This window comes from Hyla sarda, chromosome 1 (assembly GCF_029499605.1).
Source record: "Hyla sarda isolate aHylSar1 chromosome 1, aHylSar1.hap1, whole genome shotgun sequence".
Lineage (NCBI taxonomy): Eukaryota > Metazoa > Chordata > Amphibia > Anura > Hylidae > Hyla > Hyla sarda.
In genome coordinates, this window is record NC_079189.1 from 58300475 (window position 1) to 58312931 (window position 12457).

Genomic DNA, 12457 nt, shown 5'->3' on the forward strand with positions numbered 1-12457 from the left:
CATTAAGTCTAGGGTCAACACATCCGTCTACCAGGAGCTTTTGGAGCGCTTCGTGCTTCCTTCCACAGACGAGTTGCATTACTGAAATAAATGAACTTTGCACGATATGCAAATTTTTCGAGTTTCACCTGAACAACTTCCTCTGGAGCATACAGCAGCTGATACGTACTGGAAGGATTAAAGGAGATCTGCGGTGTATAACCCTGCCACGGCTCTCCCATGCAGGAGGTGTGTCGACTGCAGCATGACGCCATGGCTGACACGCCCTTTTCATGTATCTCTATGGGAGATGCAGAGATGCAGCATGCGTGCATCCCCGCCTCTCCCATAGAGCTGTAGGGGGGGGCGTGAGGTCGAAGAAACGCGCATTAGCCGCGCACAGCTGCGGCATTGTCTGGACCCCATACAGGAGATCGCGGGGGGGGGGGGGGGGTCCCAGCCCAGCGTTCAGACCGCAGATATCCTTTAAGATTTTTAAATAGAAGTAATTCACAAATCTGTTAAACATTTTGGCACCATTTGGTTTAAAAAAAAACAAAAAAAACTTTTTTTTCACCGGAGTACCCCTTTGAGGAAGATTGCTCAGATTCATGCCCCACTGAGAACTTAGTGGTTACCACCCTCCAGTCTATAAGCCAATAGGGTGTCAAAAGGGCATTCACCATTGTTCAGCTGTCAAGAGGGAGGTGACTGCTGGTGCATATTTTCTGATAAGGCTGGGTTCACATGTAATGTTTAGTCCTTCTTTTGTTGCCATTTTGGTAAGTACTTATTGCCAAAACCAGGAGTTGGTCCAAACCAAAAAAGGGGAAAATCTTTTCATTCTAATTTTAGTTAATTTCAGTCTTGGTTTTGGCTAAAAATTCTAACCAACATGAGCCCCAAAATGAATATCAAATATTGTAAATAATGTAAACCCAGCCAAATTCTACACTGTGTCAGTTTTCTATGTAATTGCCCTTGGAAATCTATGGATATAAAACACAATATGTTTATGTATGTATATATGTGTGTGTATGTTCCAGCATCACGTCCAAACGGCTAAAGACATTAACATGAAACTTGGCACACAAGTTACTCATATGTAATATAGGATAGGTGATTTAACCCTTACTCACCCCCATTTGCCAGGGGCGGGGTTTTTGTTTAAAGTCCCATACAAGTCTATGGGAAATTTACCGTGTTTCCCCGAATATAAGCCCTACCCCGAAAATAAGACCTAGGCAATGCCCGGGCTGCAAATATTAAAAAAACAAACTTTAACTTACCTTCGTCCTCCGTTCCCCCGTTGCTAAGGAACCGGCCTCACTGTTCTCCGCTGCTCTTGCTTCTTCCTGGTGTTAGGCTGAAGGCTCTGAGACGTCCCATCACCGGCCGCAGCGATGTCCCGCCTCTGCTGATGATAGGCTGAGCCCACTGTCATGTAATGAGCCAGCCGGCTTCTTACATGACAGTGGGCTCAGCCTCTCATCGGCAGAGGCAGGACATCGCTGCGGCCGGTGAACAGCAAGAACAGCGGAGTGACCATGAGGCCGGTTCCTTAGCAACGGGGGAACGGAGGACGAAGGTAAGTTAAATTTTTTTTTTATATATATATTTGCAGCCTAGGAACAGGAATACAAAGTACAGCGCATCGGCTGATAATTATTTGGCAGGGGGGGGGGGGGGAGAGAAGCAGCGCTCGCGGGTGACATACGGTACGATTAGTCCCCCGATGAGGGGTGCAGCGCTGGACTGATAAACTGGCGGGGGGGGGGGGGGGCGTTGGGGGGCAATGTGTGTTTTTTGTGACTAAAATTAATATAAGACCCGGTCTTATTTTCGGAGAAACACAGTATGTTACTGCATAACTTCCAAACGGCTGGAGATATTTCGATAATACTTGGTCACATGTTACTTATATGTCATCTTAAAATATAGGGTAGTTAATTTAACCCTTAACTACCCTCATTTGTGAGGGTCGGGGTTTTTGTTTAAAGTCCCATGCAAATCAATGGGAAATGTATGTTTTCACATAACTTCCATACGGCTGGAGATATTTCAATACCTGGTACACATATTACAGGTCGGGATATGAGGACAGGATAGGAGGTCGGGATAGGAGGTCGAGATAGGAGGTCAAGATAGGAGGTCAAGATAGGAGGTCGGGATAGGAGGTCGGGATAGGAGGTCGTGGTATGAGGACTGGATATGGGGTTGGGATATGACCACAATATATGAAGATGGGATATGAAGTCAAACGCTTCCTCCTTTGTTGATTTTCCTCCCCAACAAGGATTAGGAAGGAAAAACCGGGCAATGCCGGGTGCTCAGCTAGTGTATAAGTAAATTGACTCCTGGGTAGTGTTATACCCATTTCAGTAGGGTGTGTGACACAGTCAGCACTGATTGGACAGTATGACGCAATGTAGGGGCACGCCCTGTTGACAATAATAATGGTAATACCCTTGTTAGATGGTACTCTTGTCATTGTCTTTTTTCCCAGTCTGTGGACAGGCATACCTCCTATGTGTTTATTGTTCCTTATTGTCTTGGTTGTGATCCTTTAATGCATAGTTACTCTGCTTTTTTCTACGTAGCTAAAGGAACAGAAGAAGGAGCTGAGCGCAATACAGGAGGTCGCTAAGTACTCTAAGGAAGTGCAGTCCTATTTGGAACACTGGAGGAAGCTGTTTGCTAATCATTGCCGGGAGCTTGAAGAGCTCTATGAGAAGCACGATAATGACGCCACTGACGAATTAAAGGAGATTAAATACAGCCTGACCGAGAAGGCAATTGAAGATCTCAGACACGTCCAAAGTGCTGTAATTATACAAGAAATGTTAAAGCACAATGTGCCCAGACCGCATCTCCAACAAGTGCTAGATGAACACAAGAGAGAGATGGCACTCCTAGCCCAGCAACTAGAGAAGGAGGAAAGCGACAAAGCAGCCGAGTCAAGAGCATCTCTGGAGAGTACCATGCGGAAACAGGATGATGAATTCAAAGTCAGTCTCAAGGAGCAAAAGAATCTAAGAAACTGGGAACAGCTGTTATTCACGTAGGTTTTCCCTAGGCTCCAAGCTCTACACATTTTACACATTTATAATGCTGCTTTGGAAGCTCGACTCCATTTTGCATTAGATAAATATTCATATTTAAAGAGACGCCTCACCTAAGGAATATAGTAGTAATATGTGTCCCTTATAGTAATATGTGTCCCTTCTCCGGTGCTTAGACATCTTATGCCCTATCCAAAGGGGGCGGAGGCGGAGCCGCCGGGGACTGATTAAAAACGGGGTGCCACGTGCAAGATCCCGGGGGTCCCCAGCGGCGGGACTCACACGAACAGGCATCTTATCCCCTATCCTTTTGATAGAGAATAAGATGTCTAAGCACCGGAGAACACCTTTAAAGGGGTACTCCGCTGCTCAGCATTTGGAAAAAACTGTTCCGAATGCTGGAGCCGGCGCTGGGAGCTTGTGACGTCATAGCCCCACCCCTGCATTACTTCACGCCCCGCCCCCTCAATGCAAGTCTATGAGAGGGGGCGTGATGGATGTCACGCCCCCTCCCATATACTTGTATTGAGGGGGCAGGGCGTGATGTAATGAGGGGGCGGGGCTATGACGTTGTGAGCTCCCAGCACCGTCTCCAGCGTTCGGAACAGTTTGTTCCAAATGCTTAGCAGCGGAGTACCCCTTTAATACAAAAAGCTTCCTAAAGGGCTTCTTTGCCTTGCAGTGTTCCATTACAATCCGCCTATGACACAGTTTCCCAGTTCTAGGATCCCCAGCAATCAACTATAATCTGTGGGGGAATATGGCAGTAAGGGTTTAATTTTCTCTGCAGCGCCACCACAGGAAAAAAATACAGAATTACACAGTGCCTATTCAGTAAGTTGCCTATGTAATGCAGGACGTGTTGCTCTCCATTCTGGTCAATATAGTAAAAATGAAAAAAAGAAAAAAAAAGTGATATTTACCTACCTGTGCCTTTCACAGCTCCCATTGCTGCTACTTCTGGCCCTTGGTTAAGCCTGGGTTCACATCACATTTTTGCCATACTGTTTTCAATCAGTTTTTCTAAAGAAAACCGTATGGCAAAAAAACGGATGTAACAGTATGGAAAAAAGTAAACCATATGCGTTTTTAAACAGTATACTGTTTTTAAAAGTGCATACAGTTCTGTCAGTTTTTATAGAAAACAAAAAACCCATACGTTTTTGAAAATTTTGTACATTTTTAATGGGAGGGGTCTTGGGTGGGGACTTTAGGATGCAAATGTGCATGTGCAAAGTAAAAACGTATACGTTTTTCCCGTATGGAACCGTATACATGTGCGTTTCCCATTGACATCCATGTTAAAAAAAACGTATGCAGTTGCAGTACGGTTTTTAAACCGGAGACAAAATCGTGGTCAACCACGGTTTTGACTCCGGTTTAAAAACCGTACTGCAACTGCATACGTTTTTTTTAACATGGACGTCAATGGAAAACGCACATGTATACGGTTCCATACGGGAAAAACGTATACGTTTTTACTTTGCACATGCGCATTTGCATCCTAAAGTCCCCACCCAAGACCCCTCCCATTAAAAATGGACAAAATTTTCAAAAATGTATGTTTTTTTGTTTTCTATAAAAACTGACAGAACTGTATGCACTTTTAAAAACAGTATACTGTTTAAAAACGCATATGGTTTACTTTTTTCCATACTGTTACATCCGTTTTTTTTGCCATACGGTTTTCTTTAGAAAAACGGATTGAAAACAGTATGGCAAAAACGTGATGTGAACCCAGCCTAAGGCTGCGTTCACACCACGTTTTGTTGAATACGGCTCCCGTATACGGCTGGAAGGAGGGGGGCGGGGCTTAATCGCGGCGCCCGCACTCAGCCATATTCAGGAACCGTATTTAATGTATGTCTATGAGCCGACCGGAGTGAACCGCAGCCTCCGGTCGGCTTCGTTTTTGGCCGTATGCGGTTTCCCGACCGCAGGCAAAAACGTGGTCGACCACGTTTTTGCCTGCGGTCGGGAAACCTCATACGGCCGAAAAAGCAGCCGACCGGAGGCTGTGGTTCACTCCGGTCGGCTCATAGACATACATTAAATACGGTTCCCGAATATGGCTGAGTGCGGGCGCCGCGATTAAGCCCCGCCCCTCCTCCTCCCAGCCGTATACAGGAGCCGTATTTAACAAAACGTGGTGTGAACCCAGCCTAACTCATCCTCTCCCTGCTTCCAAAATGAGATATTTCAGCAGTCCACTCAACCAATCCTGTTTTGGCTAGCGATCGGCTGAGCAGGCAGGTACTGCTTACACTTCTTTTTTTTTTTTTTTAACACTATCTAGTGTGTCAGAAAAAGGGGTCAGTCCTGGGTTTTCTGACCTCCTGTGAACTACAATATGCCATAATAATCTACCAGATTACTTCTGCTAGCTGTTTTGGTAAAACAAAATAAAAAAATTATTAGCCATAAAATTTTGAAACATCTTCTATTAGAACTTTGCTTTAGGCTGTTCCTCTGTTATTCCTCCTGAAAATATATGAGTGGGTAAGTTGACAACTGAGCGATACTGTTCCCGTTCTTAAAGGAAAACTGTCAGCAAAGTCACCTACACTAACCAGTGGTGCTGGCTGGTAGCACAGGTGACGCTGTTTAAAACTCTGCCTACCATGCCCGGATCTGTTGCGGCGTTCCTCTGTTATGTCGCTAATTGTGATTATGCAAATGACCAGTCAGTGGCAAGGGCAGAGTTAAGATAGCGGCCTCGGGCACTGGGACATCTCAGCGTTCAGCCTGCTCATACATATTCATAGAATCCCCTCCGCATCCCCGCTTTGTATTTACTCCTACTGCACGTGTGCTGATGATGGCTGATGCCATCTTTGATCATTGGCACATGACTTGGCTTTAAATGTAGTCTTAAAACATTTAAAGCCAAGCCAGAAAGCTCCCCAGATGGAGAGGTTTCCCATCTGTAAACAGCTATTTCAGGGTTATTGCCCCTTGACAGTACAGAGCGGGGTGCTGGCTAGCTGCAGAGAGGTCTGTTGTTGTGTGACCAAATGTTTCTTCTTGATGAGAGTGACATAAAGATGTTTGGAGGCTTACAGGCTTTTCATACTTCACTGGAAATTCTGGGAAGAAGCTTATGCAAAGCAGCATTTTGATGCTATCCTTTAGAGGTAGCTTTCCCTTAAAGTCAGTGTTTGACATTAAAGTGTACCTGTTGTCAACAAACACTTTTTATATAATGTAGATAATACCAATTTATGTATATGGGGGGCTCTGTACACTGAGGGCATGCAGGGCTCTGTGCAGTGAGGAAAAGCAGGGCTCTGTACACAGAGGACAATCAGGGCTCTGTACACTGAGGACAAGAGGGTCTCTGTACACTGAGGACAAGCAGGGCTCTGTACACTGAGGACAAGCAGGGCTCTGTACACTGAGGACAAGCAGGGCTCTGTGCACTGAGGACAAACGGGGCTCTGTGCACTGAGGACAAGCGGGACTCTGTGCACTGAGGACATGCAGGGCTCTGTGCACTGAGGACAAGCGGGGCTCTGTGCACTGAGGACAAGCAGGGCTCTGTACACTGAGGACAAGCAGGGCTCTCTACACTGAGGACAAGTGGGGCTCTGTGCACTGAGGACAAGCGGGGCTCTGTGCACTGAGGTCAAGCGGGGCTCTCTGCACTGAGGACAAACGGGGCTCTGTACACTGAGGACAAGCAGGGCTCTGTGCACTGAGGACAAGCAGGGCTCTGTGCACTGAGGATAAGCAGGGCTCTGTGCACTGAGGACAAGCAGGGCTCTGTACACTGAGGACAAGCAGGGCTCTGTGCACTGAGGACAAGCAGGGCTCTGTGCACTGAGGACAAGCAGGGCTCTGTACACTGAGGACAAGCAGGCCTCTGTACACTGAGGACAAGCAGGGCTCTGTACACTGAGGACAAGCAGGGCTCTGTGCACTGAGGAAAAGAAGGAAGGTGTGCACTGAGGCTCTATCACATGCTCCCGACTCACACGTCAGGATGATTGACAAGCCAAGATCCCTACTTGTCCTGCCCTTCTTTATTTGGACTCCTCATAGAGATACACAGGCAATAGCTGCAGGGACAGCATTTTTTTCACCCAAAAATATACACAATTTTTAACCAATGTATATTACAAATATACATATAATGGTATTAACTACATTATGTAAAAAGTTTTTGTTGACGACAGATACACTTTAATAAAGAAAAAAGTCTTTGAACATGAACAGGGTTTTAAAGCAAGGCAGACAACTCTCTAGAATAAGAGGTTACCTATCGGTAGACAGTTCTTTTTGGGTTAAATGCGGTATAGAGACACATCCCTATTGTCAAGGCACAATGGGGAAACGCAGTTGCCCATTCATTTCTCAGAGGAATAATGGAGGAATGGTACAATGCAGAAACTTAAAAGAGGTTTCAGAATGATAATTTCATAGAAAATTCAATTATGAACTAAAATAGAAAGGTCAGGAGAGCCAATAGACGACAACAACCTGCAGTATTGTATAAAACGTTATATTCTCCACTCTTACACAGATCTGTCAGAAGTTGTGAGAAGATAAGATTTGGAGTTGATGTCTTCTATTGTAAACCAAGGAATCTTTGGTATTTCTGTCAGTTAAGGGGGCCTTTCTAATAACTATGTTAGGTTGGTGCTGTGTATGAAATGCTCTTATATATTCTTCAGAGCAGCGCCAAGGATAAAGTGTCATGTCAAGGTGTCCTTCACGTTCATACCTCATTGTATAGCACATACAATGACAGCCTTCAGAAAGGGACATGATGTTTATCGGATGACAGGTGACTTTGGATCGTGTATAACTGATCATAGAAAAGTCCTTATTGCCACCTAACCATGTAAGCTGTCAATATGTGCAACAATAGGGGAAGTGTCCAGAGACATTGCATTCGTTTATGTGATTATAATCCAGTTATACAGCATTCTAGAGAAGACACATGGGGGATAACCAGGGTTACCATATACGATCTATGTATCTATCCTCTTATTTACGTTAATGATATTTACTCATGTAGTAGGGAGTTACAAAGAAAGGATCGCAGCTGTTATTCAGAGACAATGGGCCTCATTTACTAAGAGTGTTGGGTTTTTACTAGTGTGAATTTGAAATGTTGTTTCAGACTTGCAGGATTCTAATCTATTTACTATGGGAATTCCAGCCATTTATTCACAGAAAATCCTAGTAAATACAGTAGGTCAGGTTGTGAACCCATGCCCCTTTTTTGTCTGACCATGCCCCTTTTTTTGTCTGACAACGCCCCCTTTTTTTGACAGACCACACCTCCTTTTCAGCTTTTCACAATGCAGTGTTGGGTTATTCGGGTTTTCCTGGAGCACACTTTCGTACACTGGGCCTTATTTACTTATTTACTTAGACCCCCGGGATCGCCGCTGCGGCACCACGCTTTCATTACTACACAGAGCGAGTTCAGGGACGGAGCAGTGTGACGTCATGGCTCCGCCCCTCGTGACATCACGGCCCGCCCCCTTAATGCAAGTCTATGGCAGGGGGCGTGATGCCCGCCACGCCCCCTCCCAGACTTTTATTGAGGGGGGGGCGTGACATCACGAGGGGTGGGGCCATGACGTACCGATGCTCCGGCCCCTGTATTGCCCGTCATTACGCACAGAGCGAATTCGCTCTGTGCAGTAAGGATAGCGCGGTGCCGCAGCGGCGATCCCGTGGGTCCCCAGCAGCGGGACCCCGGCGATCTGACATCTTATCAGATAAGATGTCTAGGGGTGGAGTACCCCTTTAAGCTTACAATCGAGTTACAAGTTTTTATAGCCTTGGCTGAATGGCAGCAGTTTTTCCAATGGTTTACAGCTTCAGTCTTGAACTATTGACCCTCCATTCCCTTCACTTATACAAGTGTCTCTAGTCCTGCAAAAAACATATTTACTTAAAGGAAAACTGTCACATATTTTCTCCCGCACTATCCACAGGTATTGGTGGATAGTGCGGGAGACGCTGATTAAAATGAACCCTACCTTGGTCTGAACCGTGCTGCCTTTCGCCCGCAATGGTAGTTTTAATCTCTGTGTATAGCCTGCTGTAACTGGCAAAGGCGGGGCTTCTGCGGGCTAACGGACACTGACGTCAGCGCCGCTCATAAATATTCATCCCTCCCTCTGGTTACGAGCGGCGAAGAGAGGGAGAACAGGAGGGATGAATATTCATGAGCGGCGCTGACGTCAATGTCCGTTAGCCCGCAGAAGCCCCGCCTTTGCCAGTTACAGCAGGATATACACAGAGATTAAAACTACAATTGTGGGCGAACAAGGGAGAGCAGCGAAGAGAGGGAGAACAGGAGGGATGACTATTCATGAGCGGCGCTGACGTCCATGTCCGTTAGCCCGCAGAAGCCCCGCCTTTGCCAGTTACAGCAGGATATACACAGAGATTAAAACTACAATTGTGGGCGAACGGCGGCGCGGATCAGACTAAGGTAGGGCTCGTTTTAATCAGCCTCTCCCGCACTATCCACCAATACCTGTGGATAGTGCGGGAGAAAATATGTGACAGTTTTCCTTTAATCCCTTATCAGTGAGAGGCTAGGTTACCCATGGGTTCCCTGTAACAGCAGAACACAACACTATGGAAAGTATAAGTATTGCCGCTCCTAATTGTGCGTTGCATGCCATATAGTAGAGCACATGAAAAGCATGCTTCTTCACGGTCACTTAACGTGTTCGTTTTGCGGTTACATGAGGCACTGCATGCATTGGTCTTTATTCTTACAGTAGAGAAGTCATTAGTTATAACTTTTTGTGAATTGGGACATTTAAACTTGCTTTTATTTTTTTTTATTTTTTATTCCAATCTAAATTTAGTAAAAGTCGGAGTCTGTGCATTGTTTGCCGACTCCGAGTCCAGGTACCAAAAAAATTTCATCCGACTCCTCGACTCCGACTCCACAGCCCTGCTTTAAATAAGTACAACCTGCTTGCATAGTTTTTTTTTAGTTTTTTTTTTTACATTTTCATGTATGGGACTTTGTATCCACACAGGAAGGTCCTCCTGTTACATCTATGTGTGTCCGAGGATGATGTGCAGAAGACAAAACTGGAGTTCCACTCCAGCTATTCTCAGATGGATATTACTTTAGCCCTCCCAAAAATTAAAAGCAGAATTCTTCTCCAAAAATACCTGAATGACTGGAGAAATGTAGAGCTGCAAAAAGTGGACCAAAGTTTACAAGAAAAAGAGAAAAAGGTGAGTTAGACTGGTCACTGCAATCTATTGATGAATTTCTTTAAAGGGGTACTCCGCTGCTCAGCGTTTGGAACATACATATTTTCTATACATGATCTTGGTAAGACATTAAGACATATAGCAGTCTAGAGTTTTATGATCTCGCTAGACTATATTTTAGGAGCAAAAAACTTAAAAATGTTTCCAACGTGGGAAATGCAGTGACCCCCCCCCCCCCCGACCTACGATGGCCCCAACATACGATAATTTCAACATGCGATGGCCTCTCAGAGGCCATCGCATGTTGAAGGCAGCATCAACATACGATGCTTTTGTATGTCAGGGCCATCGCATAAATGGCTATCTGGCAGCGCTGACTGCTTCAGCTGCTTCCGGGTAGCCGTTTACGGTGCCCCGTGTGCTCCGGTGATGGTCTCCTACCTGTCCTCGGGGCTCCGGAGCATCATCTTTACGATCCCCTCCATCGCCGCGCTCTCCATCGTCGTCCTCACGTCGCGCGCACGCCATCCCGTCATCCAATAGGAGCGGCGTGCGTGCGTAGTGACGTGATGATGGTGACGGAGAGCGGAGAGCGAGGATCCCGGGGAAGCACAGACGTCCGGTGCGTCGGGGACATCACGGGGACGCGGCAGCAGCGATGGAGGGCGACATCCAGGGCAGCGGTGACGGTCCGGAGCGGCGGGGACAGGTGAGTACAGCTTCCTATACTTTACATTGCACGGATCCCTCAACATACGATGGCTTCAACAAACGATGGTTCATTTGGAACGGATTATCATCGTATGTTGAGGGACCACTGTATACTTATAACACTTAGTTTGGTAAGGAGGAATTCTATCAATATCTAAGCAATTATTTAATGCTTTGATAGATTATGAGTCCTGATTCTTCTGCAGGTAGAATGAAGTCTCACAATACCCTAAAACTATAATTTCAATATGGAGATTAATTGATTATTGTATTTAATTAATTTATTCACCAATCTAAATGGTATAATCATTATCCCAATTTGTCTTAATTAAATGAAATACCATTTTTGTGTCTCTTACCAAATCTATGTAAGAACCTTCTTTCAGCTCTTAGGAACGCTCATGGATAGCCATTGGTCTGGTACCGTGTGATCAGTTCATCTGCTGTAATCTCACATGGCTTTCCCACCTGGTTGGACCTCTTTCCTGTGTCTTTGTGTTTAATCTACAGCATAGCACTGTCTACAGTTAAGCGACCTAACATCTGGTTTACCAGACTTTTTAATTAGTTAGACACACCCTTCTAAATTGGAATTCCCCAATGAATGTAGGTTGGGCGTGTACATATGGTAATGAATATGAGGTTTTCCTGGAATACCCTTTAAAATTAAAACTGGTCTCATTTTGAGTGCTCTCTGGTGTCCAAGAGGAACATCCAGAAGGATTTCCTGTTAGGGTCTATTTACACATACAGGATCCTGCCCAGATTTGATGCACAGGATTTGTAACTGCAGATTAGAAGCTGTGCTCAGTCATTTAGTTTACACTGAAATCTGCAGCTGAAAATCCTGTGCATCAAATCTGCGCATCAAATCTGCGCATCAAATCTGTGCATCAAATCTGCTTAAGGAGAATTCTCCTCACATCCCCTCCTCTGATTGGCCGTCAGATTTTTTTCTATGCCCATAACTCTGAGAGTATTAACTTTCCCTGAATTAAAGGAGTACTACGGAGCGCTGGTACTTAAAAAAAAGTTAATCTGATAGCCCTTTCAAAGACCTTTCCAATGATACCTCATTTGTCAAATTTGGCCCAGCCATTCTCTTGTAATTGCCACCTGTAGCAGTAAGCAGCCATGTCATAAAGACTACATTTCCCATGACTCCCTGCGCCAGCTTCCTGTTAGCTGCTGCTCTCTCCCCCTCCTCTCCCCCCCCCCCCCCCCCAGGAAATTATAATAAATTATAATAAAGTGACACCCACAGCTTCTTCCCTTTTGGTTATCTCCTCCCATCCTCCCCCTCCCAGCTTATCAGCCCTCTCCATGTGCCCACTATCCCACTGATCCATGTGCCCACTAGCCCACTGATCCACCCATCCATGTGCCCACTAGCCCACTGATCCATGTCCCACTAGCCCACTGATCCACCCATCCATGTGCCCACTAGCCCACTGATCCATGTGCCCACTAGCGCAGTGTTTCCCAACCAGGGTGCCTCCAGCTGT

General features: G+C 45.7%; 1 protein-coding gene across 3 annotated transcripts in view; it reads left to right on the forward strand.

Annotated features, from left to right (window-relative positions):
- EVC2 (EvC ciliary complex subunit 2) overlaps positions 1-12457 on the forward strand; it is a 164903-nt gene that overhangs the window by 92290 nt on the left and 60156 nt on the right. For all 3 annotated transcript variants that reach the window (XM_056555125.1, XM_056555126.1, XM_056555127.1), the window contains 2 exons: positions 2580-3040; positions 10058-10262. In XM_056555125.1, coding sequence (XP_056411100.1) covers positions 2580-3040; positions 10058-10262 — 666 coding nt within the window. The remainder of the gene's footprint in view (positions 1-2579; positions 3041-10057; positions 10263-12457) is intronic.